Source organism: Grammomys surdaster, unplaced genomic scaffold, assembly GCF_004785775.1.
Source record: "Grammomys surdaster isolate TR1022 unplaced genomic scaffold, NIH_TR_1.0 194, whole genome shotgun sequence".
NCBI classification, from domain to species: domain Eukaryota; kingdom Metazoa; phylum Chordata; class Mammalia; order Rodentia; family Muridae; genus Grammomys; species Grammomys surdaster.
The window spans coordinates 319,248-331,687 of record NW_021604639.1 but is presented as its reverse complement, the minus strand read 5'-3'; the positions used below and the strand labels follow the sequence as shown (position 1 = coordinate 331,687).

General features: G+C 36.8%; 1 protein-coding gene across 1 annotated transcript in view; it reads right to left on the bottom strand.

The window, feature by feature from the left end:
* Positions 1-12,440, bottom strand: part of LOC114623159 (succinate--hydroxymethylglutarate CoA-transferase) — a 638,590-nt gene that overhangs the window by 334,058 nt on the left and 292,092 nt on the right. The window contains exon 6 of the mRNA XM_028769852.1: positions 6,540-6,642. Coding sequence (XP_028625685.1) covers positions 6,540-6,642 — 103 coding nt within the window. The remainder of the gene's footprint in view (positions 1-6,539; positions 6,643-12,440) is intronic.

Here is a 12,440-nt window from a genome sequence, read left to right as displayed (position 1 = left end):
GCAAATTTCATGATGGAGACATTTTGTACCTCTTTGTTATATTTTTAACTTCTGATAAATCACTAAATTGGAAATCTCACAGTGGCTTCTGGGCATCATCTCTGGTTATTCAAATACTCAACATTTAATTGTAATGTTTCTGTGGCACAGAACACTTTATAAATGAAGCAATCTGCAACCTCCTGCTTGACACTTTATCCTCTTTATTTGTTGTCCTCCACTCTCCCTTACTCTTACCAGATACCTAACAGGGGACCATACATACAACAAGGCACCCAATCCTATTTGCCTAGATGAATGATGAGTCTCTGTGGTTTCCTGTAGGCCTAAAGCATGTCTTTTAGACTTATTTAAGAGATCAGTTACATGCCATCCAAGGCACTCCAGTGGGCTACATGGCCACAAATCAGTATGATGGGTCAAACAAGTTAATGTCTCTTTAGAATGTATCCAAACTTCTTTGCTGTAAAAATAATATTATTCTAACATTTTACTTTTCTCAAATTGTAACATAAAAATATTATCTTGAGATTCTTCTACTCAAAAAAATAATACAATTGGATGTTACTGTCTTACACTCAATATATTAATAAAAAACAAATCCTAATTTTTGTTATTTGCCTAAATTTAAAATGCATCATTTCTTCAGAAGTTGGACATATTGTGCCTAGATACCATAAATCCAATAACATACAAAATACTTATAAATCATAAAATGAATAATACATGCAAATTTTATTTTTCTTATCACTCTTGTCTGTTAGGAATTATTTGCAGACAAACTATTTTACTCAGAACTTCATCAACAGTTTTCTTGTTATAAAAATTACAGTTTATAGATAGAGGCCATGCATTTCCCTACAGTATTAGACAAGGATACAAGCCCTATATAACTTTCAGAAGCCCCAGTAGCTCCACTAAAGAATTACATCATTCAAAGATAGGCAGTATCAGTTGTGAGTGAGTGAGTGTGTATGTGTGTGTGTGTGTGTCTGTCTGTCTGTCTGTCTGCAAAATTATTCATGGATTTTGCAGTTCTTCTGATGCTTACTATATGAATATCAAAGGCCTTTTTCCCCAGATGCTCAGAAATGTTGCCAAATTGTGCTAAAACAAAATCACTCAGAGAATATAAGCTAGCATCAAGACTAATAAAACCACTAACTTCACAGACTTTCACAAATGACGGGATGAAAACAACAGTTTTCAGCCATCAAGTATTTCAATACTTCACTTTGTTTCTATGATGCATTTGTCCCATATGAACTATTTACAAAAGGAGTTGTAATGGACTTTGGGGACAAGAATAAGATTCCTGTAGGAAATGTTAAAACTAATTTTGATGGGACGCAGAGTTAGAGACGGCTGTTAAGAGATGGAGTGCTGCCATAGGGTGGGGTTTTGTTTTGGTTCCTGTTAGAGTTGCAGGTGTTTGGCTCCAGTTAAAATCAGGGCCAGCTGTGATATTTCAATAATTCTGATGTTTCCCTCACAATATTTCTCAGAAGTGATGCTTCCTGGTGATGTCTTACACCTGACATATTCAACTTGTGTGGTACAAATGGAAAATTATGGTAAATAACACCAATTTGTGACACCCTTTGCCCTTCTTCCCCTCCCTCAGGTCATAACATCAAGGACAAAGAAAAACATGAAACATGGGTGCTCTAATCATTCACAGTTGAGAATAAGATGATGATATTCAAGAATGACCAAATACAGTCTTCAGGGAAGTCCTAGGGCAGCCTGGAGTGCTCCTTGATGCTCAGTGTAGGTAATAGTGCTTTTTAATGCTCTCCGTGGTAGGATCCATACCTAGTTTTGCAGGAACTTGAATAGTTTCTATTAAAAGTTCATTTTCTTTTAAGTTTACTTGAGTTGGAAACCCTCAAACCACAGTGTATCTCATGCACATGTTCCCAAGGGCATATTCATAGGACCATGCTGAGGTCATCTAGTAAGCTGTTAAAACGTTTTACGAATTCCTTTAATGTACTGCACAATCTTGGCCTGATTAATAAAAAAGATATTTTAAGAAAGCACTTGGGAAAGAAGCTAACTATTAAAATCTACATGTAGATAATCTATATTACATTCTATAATGTGTTGTGCTTCCCTTTGATAATTTGTCATTGGGAGAGGAAAACAATAAAACTATCACTTCAAGACTTTTGCATCAAAACATCTCAGAACTATTGGTACATTCAGGCAAAACCCCTCTGGTATTTGTCATTAACAGCAGATATTCACGGGGTCACTTGAATCATTCAAAGATCAGATCATTTAATCAGAGGAGTAAAAGGTAGGAAATCTTCTATCTAGCTAATAAACAGCATATAATATGTTGCCTTTCAGTTGAGATGAAAATTCAAATTTTCTTTTTTAAAGGAAAATAATAAAGCCATCAAGTAAATTTTAATTTTCTACCAAGTCTTTCCAACCACAGGTGGTAGGTAAATGGCACGCAAAATTCTCTTTTATTCTTTGAATTTTCAGTCCCCCTTTCCCACCTCCATAGTTGGACATACCCCTTTTCACCTCATCAGGGACTTCCTTCCTGTGCCTTGTTCCAGGCCTTGTACTTCGCCCAAAGTGATTTCTAATTAAGCAAGCAGCTGTGCTGGCACAGCACACATGGGGCATAGGGCCACAGAACCAGTGGCCATTCCCACATCTGAAAGAAAGTGGCCAGTTTTTTAGACCCAGGGCCAAGAAACTCTCTAATTCATAAGAGGAAAAAAATAGGAAGGTACTTCAAACAAAAATCATACTTCAAAAAATACTTTCTATGGAAAATTAAAAACTAGAGGACTGTCAATCAGAAATGAGGGAGGGCCACACACTTTTGGCAAAGAATTTGTGAACACATTTTTATAAAAAGGTAGCAAGAGTATGACTTTAGAGAATTAACTTCATGGCTAGAATGGAGGTGACTCTGCTCATAAGCATAGGTAAAGCAGATGTATCTGAAACAATAAAACCTAAAGAGCACTGTCTTTGTAGGAGGAGCTAAAGTGGGAGGAGTAAGGAGAAGAAGAGGAAAAGGAAGAGGAGGAGCTAGAGAGGGCAGAGATGTAGGAGGGTGAACAGCCACGCAGGTAAGAACAGTCTCGGGTAACAACTTATATTTAAGTTAGCTAATTGGGAAACAACTCTAATTGTATGGGCATATTGTTATTGAACATTACCAAACATATAAAGCATTTGATTAATATTTAAGCATTAGAGTCTCATTTTCCTACCGGGTCTGCATGGCAGGCTGGATGGTCTGGGCAATGCCCAGCCTGTGGAGACAGTGTGGAAGATTGCCAGAGCTATCACCCACGCTGGCATCTCGTGGGTAGCAGGGCTGGTGTCTCTCACTACCTGAGCCGATGGCCCGAGCTGAGCAGTGGCAGTATGGCTGCAGCTGCTCCTGGCCGCAGGCCTAGGCTAGTCAGGAGCATGGCAGCTGATTAAGAAATTGAATGCCACCATTTTAAATAATTACATTAACATGTCTTAAATATTTTTCAGGTGCTGTGGTAAGGCACCGTGACCAACGCAACTTGTAGAGTAGTTTATTTGGGGCTCATAGTTTCAGAGAATGGGGAGCATGGCAGCAGGCAGGCAGCCATAGCTCTGAGCAGTAGCGAAGAGCTTACATCTTGACCTATAAGCTTGAGGCAGAGAGACCTAGCTGATAATGGTGTGAGTCTTTTCAAATCTCAAGGCCAACTCTCACCAAGAGACCTGCTCCAATAAGGCCACACCCAAAATCCTTCCCCAACAGTTCCACCAACTGGGAACAAGCTTCAAAGCAAATGACCATATAGGGGCCATTTTCATTCAAACCACCAGAGGCACCATTATAATAAAAGCTGCTAGTGCACTGAGTTACTATCTAGCCTTCCCTGTACTCCTACTCTCTGGTAACATCTCATCTGATGCTGCAATAACACTGTATAACAGAGCAATAAAACTCTATTTTAACATTTGACATGTAGAAAAATGTTTACTTTAGAATGCTGATAAATGTGTAATAAATGTAGCAATTCTGACACTTGCCCACTATTTTACACACAGTCCCTTAAATCATCAAAATCAATTCTTCTAATCCTAAAAATAAGGTTGGTCAGTCCATTTTCAGAGGCAAAAAGGAACCACTTTAAACTTAGAAAACCTGTACTCCCCAAAGTTAACCAAATTTTAAATTAATGATTCATGAATCTACAAATATTATTACATACCTGCTATTTCATTCAATTTTAATTTATTTTTTTAGAAATACAGAGAATACTAAATTTATACTAAATCTCTAGCATTTGGTACCTAGTAAATACAATAAGGCAACTGGATAAGTGACAAACTCTTTTAAATGGTAGTTTATATTTTTATATCTTTGGCTTTTAAGATGCCGTAGCAGTACTGAAACTTGCTATGTAGCCCAAAGAGGCCTTGAACTCATGACATTCTGCCTGACTCAACCTCCAGAGTGCTAGGATTTCATGAATGAGCCAACAGAGTGATTGATTGGACAATTTTACATGTCACACATTAATGTAGTTTTTAAAAGTATTTCATACATTTTTTAACTCTGATTTCCCCCACATTATATAAGATTTTACAAATTCAAAATTTGGACAGGACAAATACTTCAAGTACAAGGAAAAGAAGGCAGTCCAACTCTTGGATAGAACAAACAAGAACACTTGAAAATTTCATAGTCATCTTTGATTATTTCTGTAATGTTTACAATACATTGCTTCCTATTGTTTACAAAAGTCCACAGAAGTTGCACAAATACATTTCATACTTAAATTCCAAAGAAAGATTTGACTGTGAATAAGGAAGATTTTTTTTACACTTCATTTATCAATAGCAATCGGAGTATAATTAAATATTTATGATGATAGAATTACAAGTAGACTCCACTTTTGCTGGGTAAGAGAGCTGATTGTAAAGTCTTTGTAGGTGATATGAGACGATGATATCTAACAAATAATATCATTCTTCCTCATTGATAAATAGTATAATGACTAAATAGTGCCATAGACTGAAAACAAACAAAAAGCGTTTGCATTCCATAACAATTACTTTGCAATGAAAATTATTATATTTCATTCATTAAAGTAACAAATTTCACTTGTTAAGACTACAAGGTTCAATTAGTAATGAAAATATGAATGAACTAATATTCACTTCTAAGACCATCACTTGACCTACTGTACAGTAGTGGGTAAAATTTTAAAATACAAAAATAAAGCAAAACCTAAAACTAGAAAATATTGTAAACTTGTGTTGCAGAAATTTACTTTTGCTTTGGCAACATTGTTCCTGATAAGATATTCACTGAATAACAAAACTGTTGATGAATAAACTCTCTAGGAAAATATACACTAAGTTGACATAAACTGGAAGTCCTATACAGCTCACAACACCTCCATAAAGTGACAGGTGAAGGCATCAAGTGAGCAAACCACCATCATGCATTACAGACAGATGTGCACATGCTCACCTCTTTCCAGGAGTCAGCAGGGGTCCCTTCCTGATTACTCACACAAGACACACCATACCCACTTAATATAAAACCTATACTCCCTATTATTTTATTATAAAATAGATTATTGTCTTGATATGAAAATAAAACACAAAAAATTCTTAAATTTGTTTGCTTTTCTCTAGTAATAACTATAGGTTCTAAACTAAGTGCATTCACATTTGCTTTTAAGTGAACATTTATATTAAATAAAGGCACCGGTGTTAAAGAGGTTGATTTTCCAACATTTTTCTCCTTTAGAAAGGTATGTTACTTGCAATAATTCATTTAAATTTAAAACTTCTACTATATATGGATAAATAACTCAAGAAAAGATACTATATAATTTTGTAAGTGTTAGAAACTGTCAAGATACCTGAGCCATAATAAAATCTTTACAGAAAAAATAAAGTTCCATTATATTTTGAAGATTTACATGACTCTAAGATACAGTAAGTTGTTTCTATTTCTTATAGTAAGTATGACATAAAAATAGTGTGGAGAGCATCTAAATTTGAAGAATATTTTAGAAGAAAATTTTCAGGTGCCTCTTCTTGCTCAGTACACAGCCTATATTTTTTTCTTTGTAAATAGCACTATTAACCAAACATAAAGGCCTGAACCTTATAGAACTAGATATGACTTGCTTTAATATGATCATAGAGGATATTTAATATGATTTAGAGAATGCAACTGTGAAACTTATCATATTTATTTCTATCAATTGTGGTCATTGAGTCCTGGCCCCTGTCTATATTTCTCTTTATCAGGAAATAAAAGGCCCATGATTCTGAAAATTTTATGTATTTTAAGTATGCTTGATTTTGCAGACTTGTAAGTATGACTGTAGACAGCTAGTTGTTTCTATGATTCTTTCTATGTTAGAAACACAAACAATTTTAATCAAATAGTAAAATACTGTGTCATGTGACTTAGGCCTAAGATCAATAGTTATTGCTCCTTTATGTAAGTCAATAAGGATTAAAAAAAAAAAGCAACTAGAAAATTCAAAAGTACGAACCTGGGCTTCTGAAAACACATCCTTTAGACTGTTGATTGGGCCATATGGGATCCCACTTCCTTCAAAGAGACAAAGCCACTTGGCAGTCACTTCTTCTGCAAACCTGGGTGCAGACAAACAGGAGGTTTAACAATCTAAAGAGGGTGACACATGCTCTTCTCTTCTGCGGCATCTTTCAAGTAACTAATGGTGATTTAAAATATGCTTCCTCAGTTTTCTTCACTGTGAGGGTTTAGAGAAAAGCATCCATAGAATATGACTTGAGTGGTCCTGCTGTTGTCACAGCAGATCCTCAGGCTAGCAGAGTGCTTCCTACTATGTATTCTCTGACAAAGCATCCCTGGAAAGGAGACAACTGGGGAATGTGAACTGAATTATAAGTGCGTTTGAGGGATCTACATATATAATCATCATAATTGCAATGTGAGCATGAACTTACGCACTAGCTAACCCCTCAAAATGAAAAACACACTAATGTGTTAAAACTAAGCTACTGTTGAAGTAGATATGAATTAATAGTTACAGCCATTGGCCTTAACAACTTGTTAATCTGCATTGTAATATAAGAATTGGAAAAGCAAACATGTAAAGACAGCTGTATATGTATTCAATACCCACCCAGCTTCTACACAAAAAGTATTATTTCTTACCATTAAGCACAATGACTTTCCTGTTCTGGTATCAGCACTTGGAAAATGGGAACAGGAGGATCAGTTCAAGGTTATTAGATGCTACAGAGCAAGTTTGAGAAGCCTGTACTACTAGAAATATAGATTTTAATTTCAGCCCCATAATTTTCTCTTTGAAGTATTTAAAATGTTTTTCCATAAAAACACAATAACATAAAGCTAAATATCTTGCTTCTAGTTGGTTCTTGACAAATATGTTTTCTTTTCAATGACTGCTATTTTCATTTCCTGGCCAAGACATACTGATTGATAGATGGATGGATAGATAGATAGATAGATAGATAGATAGATAGATAGATAGATAGATATAGATGTACAACATCAAAATGATATGTTCAAAGATTCAAAAAATAGTTTACACCTGGAACATTTTTCATAGAGTGTCAGTTATTTATATTTCCTAAGAAATGTGTTACAATCATTGGTCTGATAAATTTTCTAGATGACTTCCAGTTTCCTTTTGTGCCTTGATCTGATCCTGTACCACACCTCTCCATACCCCAAAACTGCCCGGAGAGAGCTGGTTTCCCAGGACTTCTGGCACACCTGTGAGCACAGGTAAGACCACCACTTCTGCTCAAATTCCTGGCCCAAGAGGGACCAGCCCAGAGTCATCAGGACACAGGAACCAAGGAAGATCCAGGAACAGGATCCTTCCAGATTCAGTCTGCACCCCAGAGCTGACCTTGTGCCATAGCTCTCCATATCCAAATTCCTACCAGAAAAAAACTGTTCTCCCAGGAATACTGACACACAGTATTGCAGGAGGAACAAGCCACAGTCAGAGACAGCAAGACCAGGTAACACCAGAGATAATCAAATGGCAAGAGGCAAGGGCAAGAACATGAGCAACAAAAACCAATGCTACTTATCATCAGAACCAAGTACTCCCACCACAGTGAACCCTGGATATCCCAACACATCAGAAAAGCAAGGTTCTGATTTAAAATCTCATTTCAGGATGATGATGATAGAGGACTTTAAGAGGGGCATAAATAACTCCCTTAAAGAAACACAGGAGAACACAGGTAAACAGGTAGTAGTCCTTAAAGAGGAAACACAAAAAATCTCTTAAATAATTACAGAAAATCACAACCAAACAGGTGAAGGAATTGAACAAAACCATCCAGTATATAAAAATGGAAATAGAAACAATAAATAAATCACAAAGGGAGACAACCCTGGAGATAGAAAACCTAGGAAAGGGATCAGGATTCATAGACACAAGCATCACCAACAGAATACAAGAGACAGAAGTGTCTCAGGTGCAGAAGATACCACAGAAAACATTGACACAACAGTCAAAGAAAATGCAAAATGCAAAATTCTCCTAACACAAAACACGCAGGAAATCCAGGACACAATGAGAAGACCAAACTTAAGGATATTAGGTATAGAAGAGAGTGAAGATTCTCAAATTAAACGGCCAGCATATATTCACAAAAATTATAGAAGAAAACTTCTCTAACCTAAAGAGATGCCCATAAATACACAAAAAGGCTACAGAACTCCAAATAGAATGGACCAGAAAAGAAATTTCTCCTGTCACATAATAAAACACCAAATGCACAAAACAAAGAATATTAAAAGCAGTAAGGGAAAAAGGTCAAGTAACATATAAAGGCAGTCCTATCAAAATTACATCAAACCTATCAGAATTACACCAGACTTCTCAGCAGAGACTATGAAAGCAAAAGATCCTGGACAGACATCATACAGACATAAGAGAACACAAATGCCAGCTCAGGCTATAATGCCCAGCAAAACTCTTAATTACTATAGATGAAGAAGCCAAGATGTTCCATGACAAAACCAAATTTATTAAATATCTTTTCATAAATCCAGCCCTACAAAGGATAATAGATTGAAAACTCCATCACAAAGAGGGAAATTACACCCTAGAAAAAGCAATGAATTAATCTTTCAACAAACTCAAAAGAAGATAGCCACATAAACATAATTCCACGTATAACAACAAAATTAACAGGAAGTAACAATCACTTTTCCTTAACATCTCTTAATTGACTCAATTCCCCAGTAAAAAAAGACATAGATTAACAAACTAGATAGGTAAATGGGACACAGCATTTTGCTGCATACAGGAAACTCACCTCAGTGTTAAGGACAGACACTACCTCAGAATAAAGGCTGGAAAACAATTTTCCAAGCAAATGGTCCCAGGAAACAAGCTGAAGAAGCCATTATATATTGAATAAAATCAACATTCTACCAAAAGTTATTAAAAAATATAAAGAAGGACACTTCATACACATCAAAGGAAAAATCTATCAATTCTGAACATCTATGCTCAAAATTCAAGGGCACCAACATTCATAAAGAAACTTTACTGAAGCTCAAAGCACACATTGCACTGCACACAATAATAGTGGGAGACATCAACATCCCACTCTCATCAATGAAAATAGAAACTAAACAGGGACACAGTAAAGCTAACAGAAGTTATGGACCATGTGGATTTAAAAGATATCTATAGAACATTTCATCCTAAAACAAAAGAATATACCTTCTTCTCAGCACCTCATAGTACATTCTCCAAATTTGACCATATAATCAGTCACAAAATAGGCCTCAACAGATAAAAGAAGATTGAAATAAAATCAGGGAGTAGACAAGGTTTCCCACTCTCTCCTATCTATTCAATATAGTATTTGAATTTGTAGCTAGAGCAGTTAAACAACAAAAGAAGTTCAAAGGGATACAAATTGGAAGGAAAATGTCACTATTTGCAGATGATAGGATAGTATACTTAAGTGACCCCAAAAGTTCCACCAGAGAACTCCTACAGCTGATAATCAACTTCACCAAAGTGGCTGGATATAAAATTAACTCAAACAAATCAGTAGCCTTCCTCTAGTCAAAGAAAAAAAACGAGCTAAGAAAGAAATTAGGAAACGACATGCTTTGCAATAGTCACAGACAATAAAAAATATCTTGGTGTGATATTTTACATCTAACCAAACAAATGAAAGACCTGTATGTCAAGAACTTCAAGTCTCTGAAGAAAGAAATTGAAGACCTCCGAAGATAGAAAGATCTCCCATGCTCATGGATTGGTAGGATTAAAAAAGTGAAAATGGACATCTTATCAAAAGCTATCTACAGATTCAATGCAATCCTCATCGAAATTCCAACTCAATTCATCATAGAGATAGAAAGAGCAATTTTGCAAATTCATTTGGAATAACAAAAAATCAGGGTGGCAAAAACTATTCTCAACAATAAAAGAACTTCTGGGGGAATCACCACCCCTGACCTCAAGCTGTACTACAGAGCAATAGTGATAAAAATGGCATGGTATTGATACAGTGACAGGCAGGTAGATCAATGGAATAGAATTGAAGATCTAGAAATGAACCCACATACCTATAGTCACTTTATCTTTAACAAAGGAACTAAATCCATACAGTGGAAAAAAGACAACATTTTGAACAAATGATGCTAGTTCAACTGGTGGTCAACATGTAGAAGAATGCAAATTGATCCACTCTTATCTCTTTGTACAAAGCTCAAGTCCAAGTGGATCAAGGACCTCCACATGAAACCAAATACACTGAAACTAATAAAAGAGAAAGTGGAGAAGAACCTCAAACACATGGGCACCAGGGAAAATTTGCTGAACGGAAATTTGCTTATGCACTACGATCAAGAATTGACAAATGGAACCTCATAAAATTGCAAAGCTTCTGTAAGACAAAGGGCACTGTCAATAGGACAAAATGGCAACCAACAGATTTGGAAAGATCTTTACTGATCCTACATCCACTAGAGGGCTAATATCAAATATATACAAAGAACTCAAGAAGTTAGACTCCAGAGAACCAAATAACCCTATTTTAAAAATGGAGAACATAGCTAAACAGAATTCTCAACTGGGAGGAAACTATAAAGGGACTTATGGCTCTGGCTGCATATGTGGCAGAGGATGGCCTTGTTGGACATCAGTGGGAGGACTGGCCCTTGGGCCTCAGGGTGTTCTATGCTCCAGTGCAGGGAAATGCCAGAGTGGGTTGGTGGGTAGGTGAGTACCCTCATAGAGGCAGGGAGAGGCCAATGGCCAAGATGTACCTGAAAAAATGTTCAACATCCTTTGTCATCAGGGAAATGCAAATCAAAACAACCCTGAGATTCAAAAAAAACCAAAACAAACAAAAAAACAAACAAACAAAAAAACCAAAAACCAAAACAAAAAAAACCTCACACCAGTCAGAATGGCTAAGATCAAAAACTCAGGTGACAACAGATACTGGTGACAACATGGAGAAAGAGGAACACTCCTCCATTGCTGGTGGGATTGAAAACTGCTACAATCACTCTGGAAATCAGTTTGGTGGTTCCTCAGAAAAATTTAGATAGTACTACCTGAGAACCTAGCTATACCACTCCTGGGCGTATACCCAGAAGATGTAATAAGGACACATGCTCCACTATGTTCATAGCAGCCTTACTTATAACAGCCAGAAGCTGGAAAGAACCCAGATGTCCTTCAACAGAGGAATATCAGATACAGAAAATGTGACACATTTACACAATGGAGTACTACTCAGCCATTAAAAACAATGACTTCATGAAATTTTCAGGCAAATGGATGGAACTAGAAAATATTCTGAGTGAGGTAGCCCAGTCACAAAAGAACACACATGGTATGTATTTACTGATAAGTGGGTATTAGCCCAAAAGTTCAGAATACTCAAGATACAATTCACAGACCATATGAAGCTCAAGAATAAGGAAAACCAAAGTGTGGATGCTTCAGTGCTTCTTAGAAGGGGGGAACAAAATACTCACAGGAGGAAATATGGAGATAGAAGGAAAGGCCATCCAGAGACTGTCCCACCTGGGTATCCATCCGTATACAGTTGCCAAATCTGGAAGCTATTGGGGATGCTGGGAAATGCTTGCTGATGGGAGTCTGATATAGCTGTCTCCTAAGAGGCTCTGCCAGAGCCTGACAAATACAGAGGTGGATGCTTGCAGCCAACTATTGGACTGCAGGAGTTCCAGATGGAGGAGTCAGAGAAGGGACTGAAGGACCTGAGGGGGTTTGCAGCCCAATAGAGGGAGCAAGAGTGTCAACTAGCCAGATTCCTTGGAGGTCCTGAGGACTGGACCACCAACCAAAGAGTATACATGGAGGGACCTATGGCTCTGGCTGCATATGTGGCAGAGGATGGCCTTGTTGGACATCAGTGGG